This window comes from Colletotrichum godetiae (genome assembly GCF_030913485.1).
Source record: "Colletotrichum godetiae strain CBS 193.32 chromosome Unknown BDP55scaffold_6, whole genome shotgun sequence".
Lineage (NCBI taxonomy): Eukaryota > Fungi > Ascomycota > Sordariomycetes > Glomerellales > Glomerellaceae > Colletotrichum > Colletotrichum godetiae.
Genome location: NW_026851254.1, coordinates 1567477 through 1584038, shown reverse-complemented (window position 1 = coordinate 1584038; position 16562 = coordinate 1567477). Strand labels below are relative to the sequence as shown.

The 16562-nt window shown below is 51.2% G+C and overlaps 4 protein-coding genes across 4 annotated transcripts; 3 read left to right on the top strand and 1 right to left on the bottom strand.

Annotated features, from left to right (window-relative positions):
• Positions 1-254: 254 nt before the first annotated feature.
• BDP55DRAFT_544079 (uncharacterized protein) lies at positions 255-1822 on the top strand (the record flags this gene model as incomplete). The annotated part of the gene is made up of 2 exons (XM_060568458.1): positions 255-1168; positions 1222-1822. The coding sequence occupies 2 exons, from the start codon at positions 255-257 to the stop codon at positions 1820-1822; spliced, it is 1515 nt and encodes a 504-aa protein (XP_060434267.1).
• Positions 1823-2514: 692 nt separating this feature from the next.
• On the top strand, positions 2515-4506 carry BDP55DRAFT_651177 (GTP-binding protein YchF). The gene is made up of 9 exons (XM_060574030.1): positions 2515-2850; positions 2924-3084; positions 3158-3219; positions 3290-3325; positions 3385-3491; positions 3555-3918; positions 3996-4201; positions 4275-4311; positions 4380-4506. The coding sequence occupies exons 1-9, from the start codon at positions 2638-2640 to the stop codon at positions 4397-4399; spliced, it is 1206 nt and encodes a 401-aa protein (XP_060434266.1). The 5' UTR covers positions 2515-2637; the 3' UTR covers positions 4400-4506.
• On the bottom strand, positions 4507-8208 carry BDP55DRAFT_651170 (argininosuccinate synthase). The gene is made up of 26 exons (XM_060574029.1): positions 7952-8208; positions 7662-7715; positions 7595-7606; positions 7495-7526; positions 7420-7443; positions 7314-7336; positions 7211-7248; positions 7135-7159; positions 7039-7069; positions 6928-6988; positions 6848-6872; positions 6784-6794; positions 6699-6718; positions 6589-6642; positions 6506-6531; positions 6396-6432; positions 6306-6346; positions 6221-6233; positions 5937-6172; positions 5852-5868; positions 5666-5798; positions 5376-5433; positions 5295-5320; positions 5103-5234; positions 5007-5045; positions 4507-4949 (listed from the first exon to the last, which is right to left on the bottom strand). The coding sequence occupies exons 1-26, from the start codon at positions 7981-7983 to the stop codon at positions 4911-4913; spliced, it is 1239 nt and encodes a 412-aa protein (XP_060434265.1). The 5' UTR covers positions 7984-8208; the 3' UTR covers positions 4507-4910.
• Positions 8209-10610: 2402 nt separating this feature from the next.
• Positions 10611-11321, top strand: BDP55DRAFT_628224 (uncharacterized protein; the record flags this gene model as incomplete). The annotated part of the gene is made up of 2 exons (XM_060571873.1): positions 10611-11078; positions 11142-11321. 2 exons carry the CDS (start codon positions 10611-10613, stop codon positions 11319-11321), a joined length of 648 nt encoding a protein of 215 aa, XP_060434264.1.
• Between the last annotated feature and the right edge of the window lie 5241 nt (positions 11322-16562).

Here is a 16562-nt window from a genome sequence, read left to right as displayed (position 1 = left end):
CCATCGTCGTGCCGGCATTAGAAACAATATCCTATTTCCGGCAACCTCACTTCTCTAGACATAGCTTGGATGCATGTGCATCGTCTAAATACTCTTGTTATCAGGCATTGGGTAGTTCAAGTACTGATTTCTTCCATGTCGCATTATGCTGCCGTTTCCATTACTTGCTAATATCCTCAGTACAACTGCTAGCCGAATTTCCATCACTTGCTACATTCGCTATCAACACCGACCGATTCTGATACGAGTATACGATGGCCGGAGCTCAGAGCCCAGCCCAACAGGGTTTGGAAGAGTGGGAAGAGATCGCTGACAACTACTCTGTCGTATCACTCTCATCCGATGATGATGAGGAGGGCAGTGCTCCCCTCACCACGGCGACAACAGCCCGCAAGTCACCTTTGACTGCTGGTGCGGCCAAGAGGCCTTCGAGTGTTGCTGCTGGTCCTTCGACAACTGAAGACGCGAGTTCATCTCGTCCGACTCCAGCAACGAGCAACGATCAGCCTCCGAGGCGAGAAGTCCTAGATTTGCTGGGAACTTCCCTGCTCCCCAACGAAGCCCTTTCGCCGATATGGAAATCATATCAGAACAAGCAGCAAACTCCGACGCCGCCACCGAAACCTAGCAACGGGAAGGAAATTGAGGAGTTGAATCGAGATATTGGCCGCCTAACAATGGGCACCGAGGACGCCGACGAAGCCGAGTCATCGAGTAAACCGGAAGGCACCTTGGGCGACACTCTGGATATGGACGATTCCTCGATGAATCCTACCATCATCAGCCAGAAGCTGGAGTCTCTTGGAGAATACCTCCTCGACACATTCAACCGGACCAGCAAGGAGCTTGCTGGCTTTGACAAGGCGCCGAATATTGCCAACAGTTGCCAGGCACTCATGGCGAACATCAATGAGCTTCGTCCTATCCTCGCTGATTACGCAGCTTATTGGGATTCGAATGATGAAAGGGACATACCGCTCGATCCTAGTGTCACGCTGTGGATGGATTCCCTGCGTACTGTACTTGCAAGACTTCGGAGAAAGGCCAGAGCCTGGCCGCAGCATCCGGCGGGAGAAGAGGCAAGGATCCGCGCGAGCTTGAATAAGTATGCTGCTGCACTGGACAAGCAGGACAGGCAGATGCAGGAGTTTCTGCCCATCATTCAAGCGTAAGTTGTCGTGTCCCATTGCAAGATCCTTCCAATCACTGACTGTTATCAAGCGACTTCAACAGCTTCCGGACACAGGACATGCAGTTTCCGGGCGAAATCACGGAAGACTCCGCCACCGGTCCTGGACGTTCAGGCCGAATTCCAACACGGCCCACGGATCGTCTCTCCCAAGTTCGAGACGCTCTATATGCACTTAAGGATCAAGTCCAGAATACGATCCATGTCCTCGCAATCAGCCACCACTTTCTTCCCCAAACTACCTCAGAGACTGCCGTAGCTGTCCTTCAGTGCCTTAGGTCTACTGTCAACGCCGCGTCTCTCGCCCTGACCAACAATGGCTCGGAATGGCTCGAGAGTGACTCTGGTAGAGCTCATATTGGGTTGCTGTCCCATGCCGAGTTCAGCAATTTGGATCCTGCGATGCTCCGGGACTACGCATCGCGGCTGAAGCAAATCTGCAACCTCGTATCCGACCCCAGTAGTCATCAGCGTTGGACCGAGGAAATGATTAAGGACCATTACATCTACATGTTGGTCGAGCAGGAACAACTCGATGCTCTCCATAACATCGCCTCTGCACTTGAGGAGATGTTGCTCCCACAACACATGAAAACCAAGACCGAGTTTGATGATTTCTTGAAGGAGATGTGATTTCCTTGCATTAGGAAAAAAACTGAACTGAGTTGAATACAGGAATATGACACGGAATAGCGGACTGGCATTAGGAATCGTGAGCGCAGCTTCAAGCGGGAGTTTAATGATTGTCTGGGTCGAATGGGCGGCGTCATGGGAGATGCGTTTGGATGGATAGCGCACCGAGGTGGAAATTTCCACATGAACTTGACAGAATGTACATTTCCTTCAGTCGTGCGATTCAACCAAAAGCTTCAGTGTTATTAGGACAACGATCCTGTGCTGAACATACGTTCTCTCGTTTATCCATCAAGATGTGTATTCTGTATTGGGAGTGCTTGTGATCTGCCATAATTCGTTTACTTCCGAAAGCAAGAGGAGAATAACACCCATCTCAACGCAATACACAAGGCTGCTCGACTGGGCCGAATCTCAGCGTTGATTAATTGTAACAGAAGATCTATGTTTGCGTTCCTCGTCAGTGTACATTGCCCTTAATACCGTGAAGTTTGGAAAGAGAAGCCATTACATAGATTCATTGTCCGATTTCAATGCCTTAGAGCAGCGCGTGGAGCGGTTAATTTGGTCTTTTTCCCCAGACGCCAGTAGCGCACGAGCCCTTCCAGAAAAGGACCCCTAAAACTGCATCTTCCTTAACCCTTGTTCTTAAGTGGGCCTCGCAGTGAAGAATCAGGCCATTTCCAAAAAAAAGTTTGCCAGCAGAATCTGTCTTCTTTCAACTTTCAAAAAGGCAAGGCTTTTTGGTAGAAGAAAAATTCCGTTTGTTGTATAGACCAAATAAGCAGTCAGCCAAGTCAAATCAGACCGTCGCCATGCCTCCGAAAAAGATTGAAGTTGTTAAGGACAATGTCGTGGCGTTTGGCAGGGTCAGCAAGAACCTCAAGATGGGGTGCGTCGGCCTGCCCAACGTGGGCAAGTCGAGTCTCTTCAACCTCTTGACCGAGCAGAGCGCCGCGGCGGAGAATTATCCATTTTGTACGATTGAGCCCAACGAGGCGAGATGTGCTGTTCCCGACGCTCGATATGTAAGTGAGAGTCGCGAGAAGCTGCCACCTTAATAGATCATGTGGCTGAAACTTGGGGTGTGATTGTGTGTAGGACTTTTTGTGTGACCTTTGGAAGCCGCCTTCCATGTACCCGGCGTACTTGCAGGTCACCGACATTGCTGGCTTGATCAAGGGTGCTTCGACGGGAGCGGGACTTGGAAATGCTTTCTTGTCTCATATCCAGGCTGTTGATGGCATGTTCCACATTGTCAGGTACGGAGTCCATCATCTGTGGCACAACTGCTGCGTCTTGATGAATTGGTAACTAACGTGAACCGTGTAACAGAGCATTCGACAACGACGAAGTCTTGCATGTGGATGACTCAGTTGATCCCGTCCGTGACTTGGGTTAGTTCAGGCAACTCTAGTACTCTAACCCGTCTTCTAAGTCGAGGAAACTGACTGGTCCGACCTCTAGAAACCATCCAAAGCGAGCTTTGTAAGAAGGATCTTGGTAAGTGTTGTCCTTCTGAATCCTTACTCGCTGGACCCCAGCTTACACCCCTATTTAAGATATTCTGGCCAAGACCATCGTTGCCGAGGAGTTGATCGTCAAGAAGGCAGGAGGCAAGTACAAGATGCTGCCTCTCTTCACAGAGACAACGACGAAGATCCAAGCAGTAAGTCCAACGCTTCTCGCTCTCAAAGTCAAACGCGCCATAAAGCTTACACAATCGACAAAGATGCTGGAGAAGAATACCCCAGTCCGCGACGGAAGCTGGACCCCCGCCGAAATCGCCCTCATCAACGAAAAGATGTCGCTCATCACCACCAAGCCCGCCATCTATCTCGTCAACCTGACAATGAAGGACTACCTCCGCCAAAAGAGCAAGTACCTGCCCTCCATCGCCAAGTGGGTCACCGAGCACGGCGGGGTTCCGCGTGACATCATCCCCTTCTCCGTCGAGTTCGAGGAGAAGCTACACAGCTTGAAGGACGACCCGACTGCGCGGGACGAGTTTCTCAAGGAGAGCAAGGTCAAGTCGAAGCTTGATAAGATTGTGACGGAGGGCTTCACGAAGCTTGGATTGCAGTACTACTTTACTGGTATGTTTCCACTTTTCTGCCTCTGGACGGGCCCCTTTACCGACTCAAGGTTACTGATGTCCTGACCTTGTGTATAGCTGGTGAGAAGGAAATCAGATGCTGGACGATCCCGAGAAACTGCCTCGCACCGCAAGCCGCCGGCGCCATCCACAGCGACTTTGAGAGGGGCTTTATCAAGGCTGAAGTCGTCGCCTACCAAGACTTCCACGACCTCTGCGAGGGCGGAAAGTCCATGGGCCCTATCAAGGCTGCTGGCAAGTACCGCCAGGAAGGAAAGTCTTATGTGAGTTTTGCTCTTCCAATTAACTCTCCCATCAAAGTAGAACATGCTGACAATTTTGTGACTTCACTTGAAGGTTGTCCAAGATGGCGACATCATCCATTTCCAGTTCAGTAAGTTTCAAACTGATCAGAGTGTGTGCGATGATGTGGAAAGAAATACTGACTGTCTGTCTTTTTAGATGTTGGAAACAAGAAATAGAGTTTCGATGATAAAGTTCGTGGGCAATAGAGGTTTAGATGAACGGGTTCGGGTACACTTCGGCAATCTTGAACTGCCTACTTTGATTAGTAGCTCTCTGGGTTTTGAGATATTCGTATATAATCTAGAGATACCATTGCAACTGTCTATTCTATGTCCAATCTCAAAGCAGATGCCCTGCCTTTCTTGGTTCCCCTCGATACTAAGATAACCGGCATGAAGCGCTCTCGAATGGGCTCCATGGCAGTCCGATACCCTTGCTTCTTTTACCACAAGCGCTCATCTTCTTATCATTTGTGCGCTCGTGAATGCGATTCTCCTGAACTCTTCGACAAGGCTGTACTCGGGAGAGTGCATAGTGAACATAACATCACGGCGTCGTGGAAATGTGAGTCATGTTTCATCAGAGAATCCTTATATTGCTACGACCGGCTTTCCAGGTCTACAGCGACCTATCGATTTGGGTAGATAAACTACCGAAAAGCACTTTCCGAATCCAAACGTCATCCCTTTAGAACTCGAGACCAGCCTCGGCCTTCTGGAGGCCGAACTATAGAAACGTTAGCTAGCGAATCCGAAAGGACCATACATCTGGTTGAACACATACCTTCTTGAGGCGGATGGCGTTGATGGTGATGAAGCCAGTCTGTCACATCTCGTCAATTTACAATTTTCTTCGGTTGTTTTCCAGGGGTGGTCTTACGGTCTCAGAGGGGTCGAAGGTGGTGAGAGAGTCCATGGAAGCATCCTCCTCGGAGTAAAGCTTCTCATCGGACTTGCGACCCAGGCAGTAAGCGTTGCCCTTGTACAGGCGAAGGCGGACCTCGCCGTTGACCTAAAACGACTGTTGTCAGCTACCACACAACACCAACAACAGGAATTTACGTGTACATACACGCTGCTGAGAGTGGTCCAGGGACGCTGTCGACAGGGTTAGCTTTTGGTTTTCCTTGACAGTGGAGGAATTAGGACTTACGCTGCAAGAACTCGCGCTCGGGGCTGAAGTAGGAGCCATTGTAGAGCAGCTCGGACCACTATTCGATTGTTAGTCAAGCGCATCTTTGGCCCTCATCCGCCCGAATTAATCGCCAATCGCCGGTCGCCAGCAGTACAAGGCCATGCCACCGCTTTTGACTAGTTGTACCTCCAAGTTGGGCCGTAGTGTGGACTGAGACTGGGGCGCCGTTGCAGCGCCAGCAGAGGCATTGGAAATTGGGAATTCATTGCGAGAAGATCAGGCCCTCGGGAAGCGAGTCTAGCACTTACTTGCTTAGAAAGGAGATCCCTCAAAGCGCGGACGCGGCCATCCATGACCAAACCTTCAAGCGAGATGTGGGCCAATCGAAGGATTGTCATGGCCGGGGAGTCGTAGCAGCCACGGCTCTTCAGGCCGATCATGCTGATGTCCAAGTCAGTTCCTAGTATCGTCAAAAAAGAGGTGGGTGTCTATACCGGTTCTCGACGATATCCTACGCCCAAGGTTAGTACATAAAGGCTACATGCAACATGGTAAGTTCGAGGGGTTTAGGAAACTCACAACGCGACCGACGGCGTGCTCCTTGCCAATGGCATTGAGCAGGCCGAAGAGCTCGACGGGGTCGGTGGCAGTCTGCTGAGGAGTGACGACCTTGGAGGGAATACCCTTGTTGAAGTAGATGGTGATGTCGAGAGGGGCATCGGGGGCCTTGAGGGGAGAGACGGTCTTGGTCCACATGTCTTCGGGAGGGGTGACATCGGGGTCCTCGAGCATGCCAGCCTCGTACGAGCAGTGGGCTTATCACGTCAGCAGGGCTACTATGTTTCCGAAGTGAAGTGGAATACCAAAGTTGTCATCCTAGACAAAGTCAAAGTCAGCAAATGGCCATGAATTGCATCTAGGAGTTGGTGAAAAGGGCCCTGTTCTTACCATAGAGTAAGGCTTAGCCTTGGTGCTGGTGACGGGGATACCTGGAAAATTTTAGCAACGATCATCAACAGAACAGGGGCAATAACTAACCCTTCTCAGCCGCGTAGTCAAGGAGGTCGTTGCGTCCCTGTGTTGTGAAGGCGTTAGCGGCGGGACATGAGACAGAATGCGCGTTAAGTGTCGCGACACTATAGTCTTACCTGGAAGCGGTTGAAGAAGGTGGGGTCTGGATAAGTTCGTTAGTCAGGAAAAGGTCACTAGACAATGCCGGGAGTTTACGTACCACGCCACGGGGCAATAACCTTGATCTCGGGGTTGATTGTGTAGAAAGCAAGCTCTGTCAATCGTTAGCCTTGAGGAAACAAACATCGATGAACTAGACAGCAGTCTTACCGAAACGAACTTGGTCGTTACTGTTCAGCAGTGTCAGCAACCTGCCTCACGAGACACATGCTCCTGGAAGCCTTTGATTACTTACCCTTTGCCGGTCTGAGAGCAGAGTTAGTCAACAGTCAAAATGAATCAGATGTTTTTTCACTTACGCAACCGTGGGAAACAAATTGGCAGCTTGTGATGACATGTCAGTTCAATCTTCCCAAAAGGGAGATCCATTTGAGCTCACCCAGTGGCGGCGGCAGCCTTCATCTGACCCCGGGCAATGATGGGGCGGGCCAGACTGGTACCTGCGGAGAATATTAGCACATGACTGTTTTCGATAGCTGAAGGAGCTTACCCAGAAGGTACTGGTCCTCGTAGATGGCGTTCTATATCGGGCAGGTGGTCGTGAGCCGATTGGCACAGGTGAAGCTGTACATCAGACTTTACTTACGCACTGAACAGCCTTCCAGCAGAGCCTGGAATGTTGTTAGCAGTGTAGCATGTACATGAATTTAATGGCAACTCACTCCTCGACGAACTCGCGCTTGAGGTCATCGATGATCATCTAGGAACTTGTAAGCGACGGTTTCCGGGATTTGACGGCAACTTGTGAACGTAGTGTCCACATACCTTCTCGGCACCAATCTGGAGAGCTGTTTGGTTGAAAACATTAGCTCACTGTATCAAAGATGCCATCCCCAGAAGGCATCAACGGGAGCGTAGCTTCGCAACGAACCCTTCTGCTCAACAGCGGCCCAGTCTAACATTCAGTGAGCTTTTATCTCGAGATACGGAGCACATGATCTCTCACCCTCTTCCTGTCCAACATTGGCAAGATAGCAGCTGTTTGAATATTAGACTGGCAACTCTAGATTGACGCCCGCGATGATAGAGGGCCGAGAATCACGTACACAACGGAGTATCTGAATACTAAGTTAGCTTCGAATTGCCAAAAGTCTTTCTTTGTGATTGACTTACCCCTGCTCCAAGAGCCAGGCCAGAATAGTGCTGGTATCAAGACCACCTGAGTAGCTATTGAGCATCAGTTAGCATTGTAATCAATCATTGTCTCTTCCTCATGCCGCCGTATCTTAGAGCCGAGAAGTAGTGACATTCCAGCCATGATGTGGCTGATCACCGTGGCTCAATGAGACACGTGATAGCAAAAACCTTGTCCGGTAGAACTTCGCTCCACAAAACTTTGGGACCGACTTTCGCAGGGCCAGGCGCGGGCCTCGAAATTGGAGGAAGGAGGGGCAGACACTCACGCCAAGCAGACCTTTCCCTTCTCGCCGGCCATTTTGTCAATGATGCTGGGGGGGTTGGGGGGAATCAATTGAGGTTTCGTGGAACAGGACAAGTTTGCGTCGAAGCAATTGACCGGATGAGAAGCTGGAAAGATTGTTGTTGGTACTTCTGAGAAGAAAAAAAAGTAAAAGGTGAGTGACGGCATGGGCCAATTAATTCTGTGTGAGTCAATGGAGGTGGGATGGGCAGCGCTGTTTGGCGGGGGGGGAGAAAAGCGGCGCTAAGTTTTTCCTGGATATCTTATCTGTGGAGTCATGTCCCGGTCCCCGTCCCGATGTCGGGTCATGCTTCAGCTGTGACCACACTCCAGTTGTCAACGCCCTTTAGGTCTGGTCAGCATGTGGAGCCCCGGAATCAGATCCACTTGTCGGCACAGGATAAACCCATCGGGCATTTTGAGATACCAGGGCAGGCCTACGTGCATTTCAACTGCCCCGAGTTCTTGACGTGTTGAAGCGTGGGGCGGAGAGTGATGCGGCCGCACTAGTAGCTCCTTGTTGAGAGCACATTTGGTGTGTTCGGTCATGCCGGCCTGGAGTTTCTGCCCTGCTCAATTTTACTGCCGCCAGGTAACCCGTAGCTCAAGCATAGCATGTTCTCGTGGAAGAAGGACTCGCAATCTCTTGGATAGTCATGTTGGCAATAGGAAGCCTGGTGGTCAGCAGTGTCGCGATCACCTCGCGGTTATCTTTATTGTTGAGGGCCACTGGCAGTGATGGTGTCACGAGTTATGGCACACAGCAATGGGCATATGAAGTGGGCCAAAGTGGCTTGAACTAACCCATCTAAGATTAAAAAAAAAAAAAAAACCAGAGAGCAGTCTATGCGTTGAAGGAGTGCGAGATGCAAATGATTAAGCACATGGTAACGTGCCTGATGTTTGCTGATATCATTCCTGTTTCGTGACAGATGGTGACGGCCTAAGCCCACGACGAAGAAAGCATGAGACCGACTTGGAGTTATCACCGGTCGTCGCCGCGGCCGGGAGTCGTGGTAAAGCTGGAGATTTTCGGGATAGGAGTTGTAGTTGAGGTGGGAATCTGATGCCACCCGAATCGCAGCCACTCAGTCTGCAGTAGTACATTCAGGGTTGTCTACCATGCTGACTATGCCAACAGCTTCCTGCTACTGCATCTTGGAGGCAGCTTTGATAAATCTCAGAGTAGCTGCTCAAGTGAGTTGGACTCATGGGACACTCATCAGCAATGTTCTGTTGATCGCCAGGAAGTCTGACGGCGAAAGAAAGGTAAAGCCCGGGCTATGTGAATGTGCAAATAGAGTCGACCTTGATATGGAAATATGGAAATAAGCTGGGGCCGATAGTTCAATAAATGACTAGATCTCGAGCTAGCCACTACCTAATCCAAAGACATTGAGTTTGTTACGTGCATACTGCACCTCATCAATCATACTCTTCTTGAAGTTTAAGTGAAATAGACGATAACCATTGGATCTAGCAGTTAGCTCGTTAAAAGGGGGGATGTTTCGTAGGCTTGGGTCATTCTCCAAGATATGTTCATAACTTGATAGAATTGCCGGTATCAACTATAAGTGACGTGCTTCCTACTTGCAATCCTTAATGGACAGTGCAGTTTCACTCGTTCTTGCAAACCTTGAGCTTTACCTCCGCCTCAACAACTCGTCAGCTAGCACTGAGAGCACAGCAGGATCCGACCCAACCTGCAAGTCTTTGTTAAGAAACCATGGCTTTGGCAACTGAACCCCGAAATCGACTTACTTGAATGATTCCTCAGTTCCACTGCCTTCCAAGGCTCAGACTTATCAACCGCAGTCGGACAAGATTTGATCTCAGTCTTCCAATGGTCTCTCGAAGAATTTTCCCGGGGCCTCTAGCGAAAGCGCCCTCAGCTTTCAAGGACTGTTATAGTCCGGTCTTAAACCCGCCGGGCACTAGCATCCACTCCCCATATCGTCTTATTCTCCCTACCTTCTTGAAGTATTACATCACCTAGTGCTCGTAGCAGCGTCGGAGCTTCTTGCGTAGCTTTGCCTCGATACGACTAAGCTATAAGTCGAAGACTTTCAGACTTGTAGATGCGTAACATTTCTGTAAACTAGCTTGTCACCAAGGTACCCAAGAATGATCTCTGGAACTCGAGTACGGCCTTCCCACGTATGGAACTGAGAATATTGTGGAATCTGGTGATAGCGGGACTGGAAAGGAGCTCTACCACACCTGAGGAAGGTAAGAGGACACGTTCAAGTTGAGGAAACTAAGTTACGCATAATACTGCAAGAAGAAACACAACAGAGCTGTCTCTTCAACGTCTGCCTTTCACTCGTAAGATATACGCAAGCAAAAAACATCAGATACCAGTCAACCACAGCGGCCAATAATTAAATGCCCCGATTAAACTCTCCAAAGACAGACCAAGTCTCTCATCAAAAGTCACCAGTTTAACGACCCCAATACCGTCCCGGCGTATTTGGCGCTGCCTGGCAAACATCAAAAACCCGCCCCAGTCCCCGCCCCCGCAACCTCTAGTCCCCCAAAATGGCGATTCCCACAGCCGATCTGAACACTCCACTCCGCCAAAGCAGATCTTTTCTCTTTTCCGAGAGCGTTTGTACTCTATTCGCGGCGGAAGGGGGGAAAAGATGGACTTGACGCGCGACCCAAAGTCCGCGCTGGTCAACCTGATGATGATCAGGTTCAGAGAGACATTGGGGGCAGTTGAACCGCACAAAAGTGACTCGTCACTCGTGGCCCCCATCCAGCTCGCCTGCGGCCTGAGATGCTCTACTTACGCAACCTGCCTTGGAAAGTACAATGTTGGGAGACTTAGTAATCACCTCCAGATGTACCTGCGTCAACCAGCTTCAAGCAGAGCTTGCGCGTCGGCGGCACAGGCTACAGAATGGTGGGAAACACCCTGTGACTTCACCATGCCATCATTGAGCTCCCTCTCTTATCTTGCGATCAGACTCAATGACAAGGTAGCACCATTCAGAATGACAAGAGAGAATAATTTGTTGCTCAACCTTATTGATATCGATGCCCGGACGCCAGAGTTGAACTCTGTATTGGGTCCTAATGTTTACGGCACACATTTGGCGTGCCCGAAGGTACAACACCGACGCCTTCTTGTCAAATGTCCCCGGTGAACCGCTACTCATGCCATACCTTAGCCTCCTACCTCAGAGGCGCGATGCCTGGATGTAATGGGGTTAATTACCGGCTCGCGAAGTACCATGCCGATATGGGAGAGGCAGGCAAGCAAGCCGTACGCCCCTGACAATCTGACTGCTGATCAGCATAGTCGGCCAGCGGCACCGAGTAGCTACTTGTCTTTGACGAACAACTCCTAGCTTGTAGTCATCACAATTGCAAAAGGGGCCTGGAAACCGTGCCTTGATATGGTGCTTGAAATTCAAATGGTAGTCTGCAATTTTCAGCCCAACCACCGGAGCCTAAACTGTGGAGCTTCACCGTGTAAGTTGGAGCCCAAAGGTTGGGTGTTTACGACTAAATTGTACTCCGTAGCATCGAAATAGTGAAGAGACATGGCGACCAGATTCTATTACCCCGTAAGCCAATCTGGGATTCTTCAAGGCCTTGAAGCAGCAATGAAACTTGATCTACCTTGATGTAGATGTCGAGCCAGCCTCTTGATGCTTCGTGACTCGTCTAGGCCCGCGCCATAAGCCGGTTGGTTAGGAAACCCCAATGCTGATGCAAAGATCCCAGCAAGGTGCATTATCCGGGGTGAGAAACAAGATGGCCTAGGCCGCCCTGACCATAATGACTTCATAGTGGACATTGCGGCCTCAGATTTTGTGGAAACACACTTGTCTGCACTGCTGCAGTATTGTCCCAAAAGGTGCCGGGCCAAACGGTCCCATGGGTGAGAAAATCTGCAACCCGCCGTAAATGGGTTCGGATACACTGCCCTAAGAAATGGTTTCGCGACGTCAGGATATACGTTGCCGCGGCTCAAGGAGGCAAGCGCCCGAGTGGCTCGTCAGCGTTGTGATTAAACGTCCACACTATGGTCGTGTTGCCATCTAAACGGTCGACTTGGAAGATGGTTGAAGGCCGTTTATTTCGAGACGCCAGTGGCCAATGGCGACCGAGTGATGATGTGACGTGCCACGTGCCCGATCTCAGCGTTGTGCAGTCATCCTGCTGTCGCTGTTCTGCCATGGGCGTGGGGGCAAAAGGCATGACGTCAAAGGGGTGTTTCGCATCAACTTGGAGTGAGAGCAGCTGGATTGTCTCTTTGCACTTTCAACGCGCGTTTGCAACGTCCAGCCTGCAGATTTAGCAATGAGTAGGCAGCCGCTGCGCCAAGGTGGAGTCTTGTCCATCCGTCATGGTGATTATCTTGGGACGGCGTTGAGGGCGCCGCGATAGTGAGCTGTATCTCTGATGATCATGAATGTAGTTCCTATGCCCACCGGCGGCGGTTCAAGGGGGCAAGGAAAGCCGTGTAGCCGATTGGGGTTGTCTGGCTTTGACTCTGAGAGTCGCATTAAACGAGCTGAAAAACAGGCGTGATGTTATTCTTCATCATGACTTGAGCTTTGAATGCTCGACTTCGGGTTTGTAATGGGAACCCCGTTGGACTTCAAGATTGACAAACTTTGCTATCCCATGAAATTTCCACTCTTCCACGTGTCAACTAGCCAGGGCGGCTTAGATCAAATTTCCACACCAAAGAAGTTATAGGTCTGACGACGAAGACTCGCCTAGAATTCTTGTTATCGAGTACCGACCTGCTGGCCACTGAGCTTGATGCTGGCTTGCGCGTTGTGAGATGTGACTTAGTGTAGACTGACAGATACTCCTCCGATGTGAAATGTGGCTGGAGCACTGCAGCAATCCGACCGGGATATGATGAGATGTGGCTAGTGTTGCTGAATGGGTTGAAGGAATCCAATTCGGCCACAGCCGCGCCAAACGTGGAGAGTCAAGGTACCATACCGTGTGAATGACGACAGAAGATGGCTCGTGCAGAGAAGTGGTCTGGACCAGTCCATTTGGCGCTCTGGCTTCAGGCCATTTTGTTCTCGCCGTTTGCGGGTTTGCGATGCTACAAGCGCGACGGGGATACCTTTGGCTAGAGCGCCGAGTTTAGTAGGTATTGGTGAATTCATGTAGAATATCTGCGAGGCGGCCGAAAAGGACTGTCCAGTCAACAGGGGCTGAAAGCTGGGTTTGATGATGCCATCCACGCATTCGCCCTGCAGGTGGCCGACCAATGGATGCCATGCCCTTAAGGTGAGCAATTTGAGCCGCAGTCTGAACTCCGGAGAGCATGGAGGTCATCCTGATACATAGACGGCGAGCCACGTTGTGAGATCACTCCTTGTACGGAGTATATGGGGCAGGTAGATATCTTGATTAGTCTCGTCAACATGGGGCGGCACACACCGAGGTCGTGACTGAGACTCCCGCATCGCGTGGATGACGGGCGGTACCTAGACCGGCTGGTGTATCTAACTAGCCAATTGCCCGCTTGTCAGTAGGGATGGACTGCCATACCTACCGAGATGATAGCAGAAACACACTGCGTGACTGCATGACTGCGTCAGGAAAAGCGTCGTCAGTGAAATGACAGTGGCGTGTGTGGCTTGCGCATCGTCGCCCATCATCATCTCGGAGGCATATGGTAAGTCGCGGGGTGACTCAGTGTGTGGATCGAGCGCGATATATGATTGGTTTTACCGGTAAACAGAACTGGTAATTCAAGCGGTGCGATGCGCCGGTGGTCCAGTGATGCGGGAAGACGCGAGGCGGAGACAAGAATCGAACTTAGCTTCGAAGGAGAAGACACTGAAAGTCTGAGACAGGCCGGCGGCGTATTAGCAAATTCAGCTATATTATGGGGGAAGAGAAAGAGCGAGAGAGGCAGTGGCCAACCCCGGGAACCTGTACAGGACATTTTTGATGACGATAATCTGTTATGGAGCATTTGGTGTTGCAGGTGAGATGCAGACTGGGCGAGTACTCCGTATTGAATGCTGGAGGGAATGCCCCCGGAGAGGATTGAATCATGGGCCCTGACTGGCCATGCCTCAATCTGGCTAATGGCCTCAGGCAACATTACCGAATCCATATTTACCCCCCAATGATGCATCAGGGCGTCTAGTCCCAAAGATGTCATCCCTGCCAGAAGCGGGTATGACGATGAGGCAGACGTCATAACGGGGGCCCCACGCCATCCAAGCGAGTGGAACAGGCTCCGATCCTGGATGGGCACCATGGGATGAGTCGGATCACAGCCATGGGTTCAAGGTTGGGCACGCCAGCCAGGCCCTGCTCCTGGGTCCTCGCACCTGGTTCTTGTGCGTCTGGGTCTGGAAAGTCTGGCGTGTCGTGCGTGTCTGGCTGCAACCGGGTGCCCAAATCATGGAATTGGGGAAATATGGCGGCGGGAGGGCAGACGGGAAAATGCGAGTTTTGCATCTTGGACTCGCGCCCTCCTCTGACCCCAGTCCTGGTTCGGCGGGGGCCCATGGTGTAGGTATGATTGACCAAGATGGAGATGGGGGAGTGAGGAGTGATCTGTCGGATGTTTGTAGATGGATGTCATAATAACAGTTCCCGAACGATGATACCCGTCTCGAAGCTGCTCCGGCTCGTGGGCGCTGCTGGCTGTCGTTCTCCCCTGTTGCCGCTATTGTTGTGTGTCTTGGGGTGACTGTCAATTCTGTCAGAAAATACACAGTGCCATGTCATGCATCATCCCAACTTTACAACGCAAGTGGCCGACTCTAGCGTATCCAGCTCCCCTGAACTCTGGTTCCTTGGCGCCGACGTAGCGTCATTCGTGGGCGAGACACAGTAGGAGCAGTTTCGTCGAACTGTGTGTGTGTGCGTGCCTGTGACTGTGTGCCGATTCTCGTCTTCAGTGCTGTGTCATCACTTGCCGGAACCTCAACCCGAACCTGAACCTCGCTGTCATTGAGAACATGGTTCAGCGCACCTAACAGACTGGACCATCCTGCGTATGGGGAATCCCGCGGATAATCGACGAGAGGCTTCTTGGTGTCCCTTGCTTGGCGCTAGCCGCTCCCCTGTCCCCTTCGAGGCCCATTCTTGGATCTGGTGAAGGTAGGTTTGCCGAATTGGTCCAGGGTTGGGATGGCCGACCTGTGAAGAGAGGGACGTTTTGAAACGACTCGATTGATTTAACTGCGAACATCATGAGAATTGAGAAGTTTAGATAAGAAAGATATCTTGGGAAGCAAGGAACCTGGAGGATGGAACAGCTTTGGAATGATTAGAAATGCCAAGGTACCTGTGTACATCTTCGAAGTCGACGCCGGCAGGTACGGACAGGCTACAGCGAGTTGAGGAAAGTGCCTTTGATGATGCTGGCCGGAAAGGGAGGGAAGCCAAAGTAGTTCCTTCCACCGCAGAAGATACCTTACTCTGCCTGCTTGGCCTTCGTTGACTGGATAGATATGGAAGGAGTCCAGGACACATTGAGGCACCTTCCCCAGGCCAATGCACGATTACCTCAAAGTACACCTACTGGTTCCTCATATCTCAGGTGCCCTAGACTAAGGTACCTATCGATCATACTGGCCAACCACCTACTGAGCCAGAATACCCCACCTCAGCTCCTGCTTCTTTTTCTGACGAGCGAAACACCATACAAGACAATCGCGAGGGTTGGGAAAAGGACAACTGTGAAAGAGGCAATAGACTGCTTCTTGCCTTGCCTCGCCTTGCTCTCACAGCTCTTTCCCAACCATTTACGCACAATCACCAACATCCAGCCCATCGGGTGGCTACAGCTAAAGGAAGACAACTGGGAGACACATGATGAGGGGGAAGCAAGAAAAAAAAGCCCCTCCACGAGTGCCGTGGATGACTGATGCTCCGTCGCTTGCTTTTTGCGGCCATAATCACCATGCAATTGCATCCTCTCAAGTTATTCTTCCACATCTGGTCTTTTCCTCTCTATCTTCCTCTCCTCTCTCGCAACCCCTCACCATAATCTCGCTGCCTCTTCTTGCTGCACCTCCGCTAATACACCAACTGATTCACTCCCGGCTGGCTCACTAAAGGCTCCAAAATAAAAAGTAAGACCCATCGACCTTTTACATCATCATCACCTTGCGCATCTACAGCCCCGACCGCAGCCTGTCTCTTGCACACTGTCCAATCCGCGGCCTTTCACACGCCCTTCCTCTCGGCCTCTCACACACCTCACTGGGCGAATAGCTACCTCATCTGACGCTTGTCCACCACCTCTGTCATCATTATCGCTCAAATCCAGTCAATCGGGCCAGCCCAGTCCAGTACGGTAGTCAGCCCGTCTCTGTGTGCCACTTCCGAGGACCAGGACGAAGCAACGCACACTCCCCCCTCTTCACCTCGGGCAGTCTAGGTACTCGCCCCCCCCCCCCCCAGAATTCCACGGTCGTCGACTTCTCCCAAGTTGTCGCACGGTACTAGCAACAAAGTACCTCTGCTTGCTTGCCCTGCTCGTTCACACAGCACCGCGAGTACGGGCAGAACACGCCGTCATCGTCTACCATTCTTCTTCGCCAGGCCCTGTCAACCTGAACCCAACCAACACCCCTCCCCGGCTCCAA

Coding starts and splice junctions, on each gene's coding strand:
- BDP55DRAFT_651177 (XM_060574030.1), top strand. CDS start 2,638: ATGCCTCCGAAAAAGATTGAAGTTGTTAAGGACAATGTCGTGGCGTTT. Junction 2,851..2,923: donor CTGTTCCCGACGCTCGATAT/GTAAGTGAGAGT, acceptor GATTGTGTGTAG/GACTTTTTGTGTGACCTTTG. Junction 4,312..4,379: donor CATCATCCATTTCCAGTTCA/GTAAGTTTCAAA, acceptor CTGTCTTTTTAG/ATGTTGGAAACAAGAAATAG.
- BDP55DRAFT_651170 (XM_060574029.1), bottom strand. CDS start 7,983: ATGGCCGGCGAGAAGGGAAAGGTCTGCTTGGC. Junction 7,716..7,951: donor AAGGGAAAGGTCTGCTTGGC/GTGAGTGTCTGC, acceptor GATGCTCAATAG/CTACTCAGGTGGTCTTGATA. Junction 5,434..5,665: donor GGGATCTCCTTTCTAAGCAA/GTAAGTGCTAGA, acceptor ACAATCGAATAG/TGGTCCGAGCTGCTCTACAA.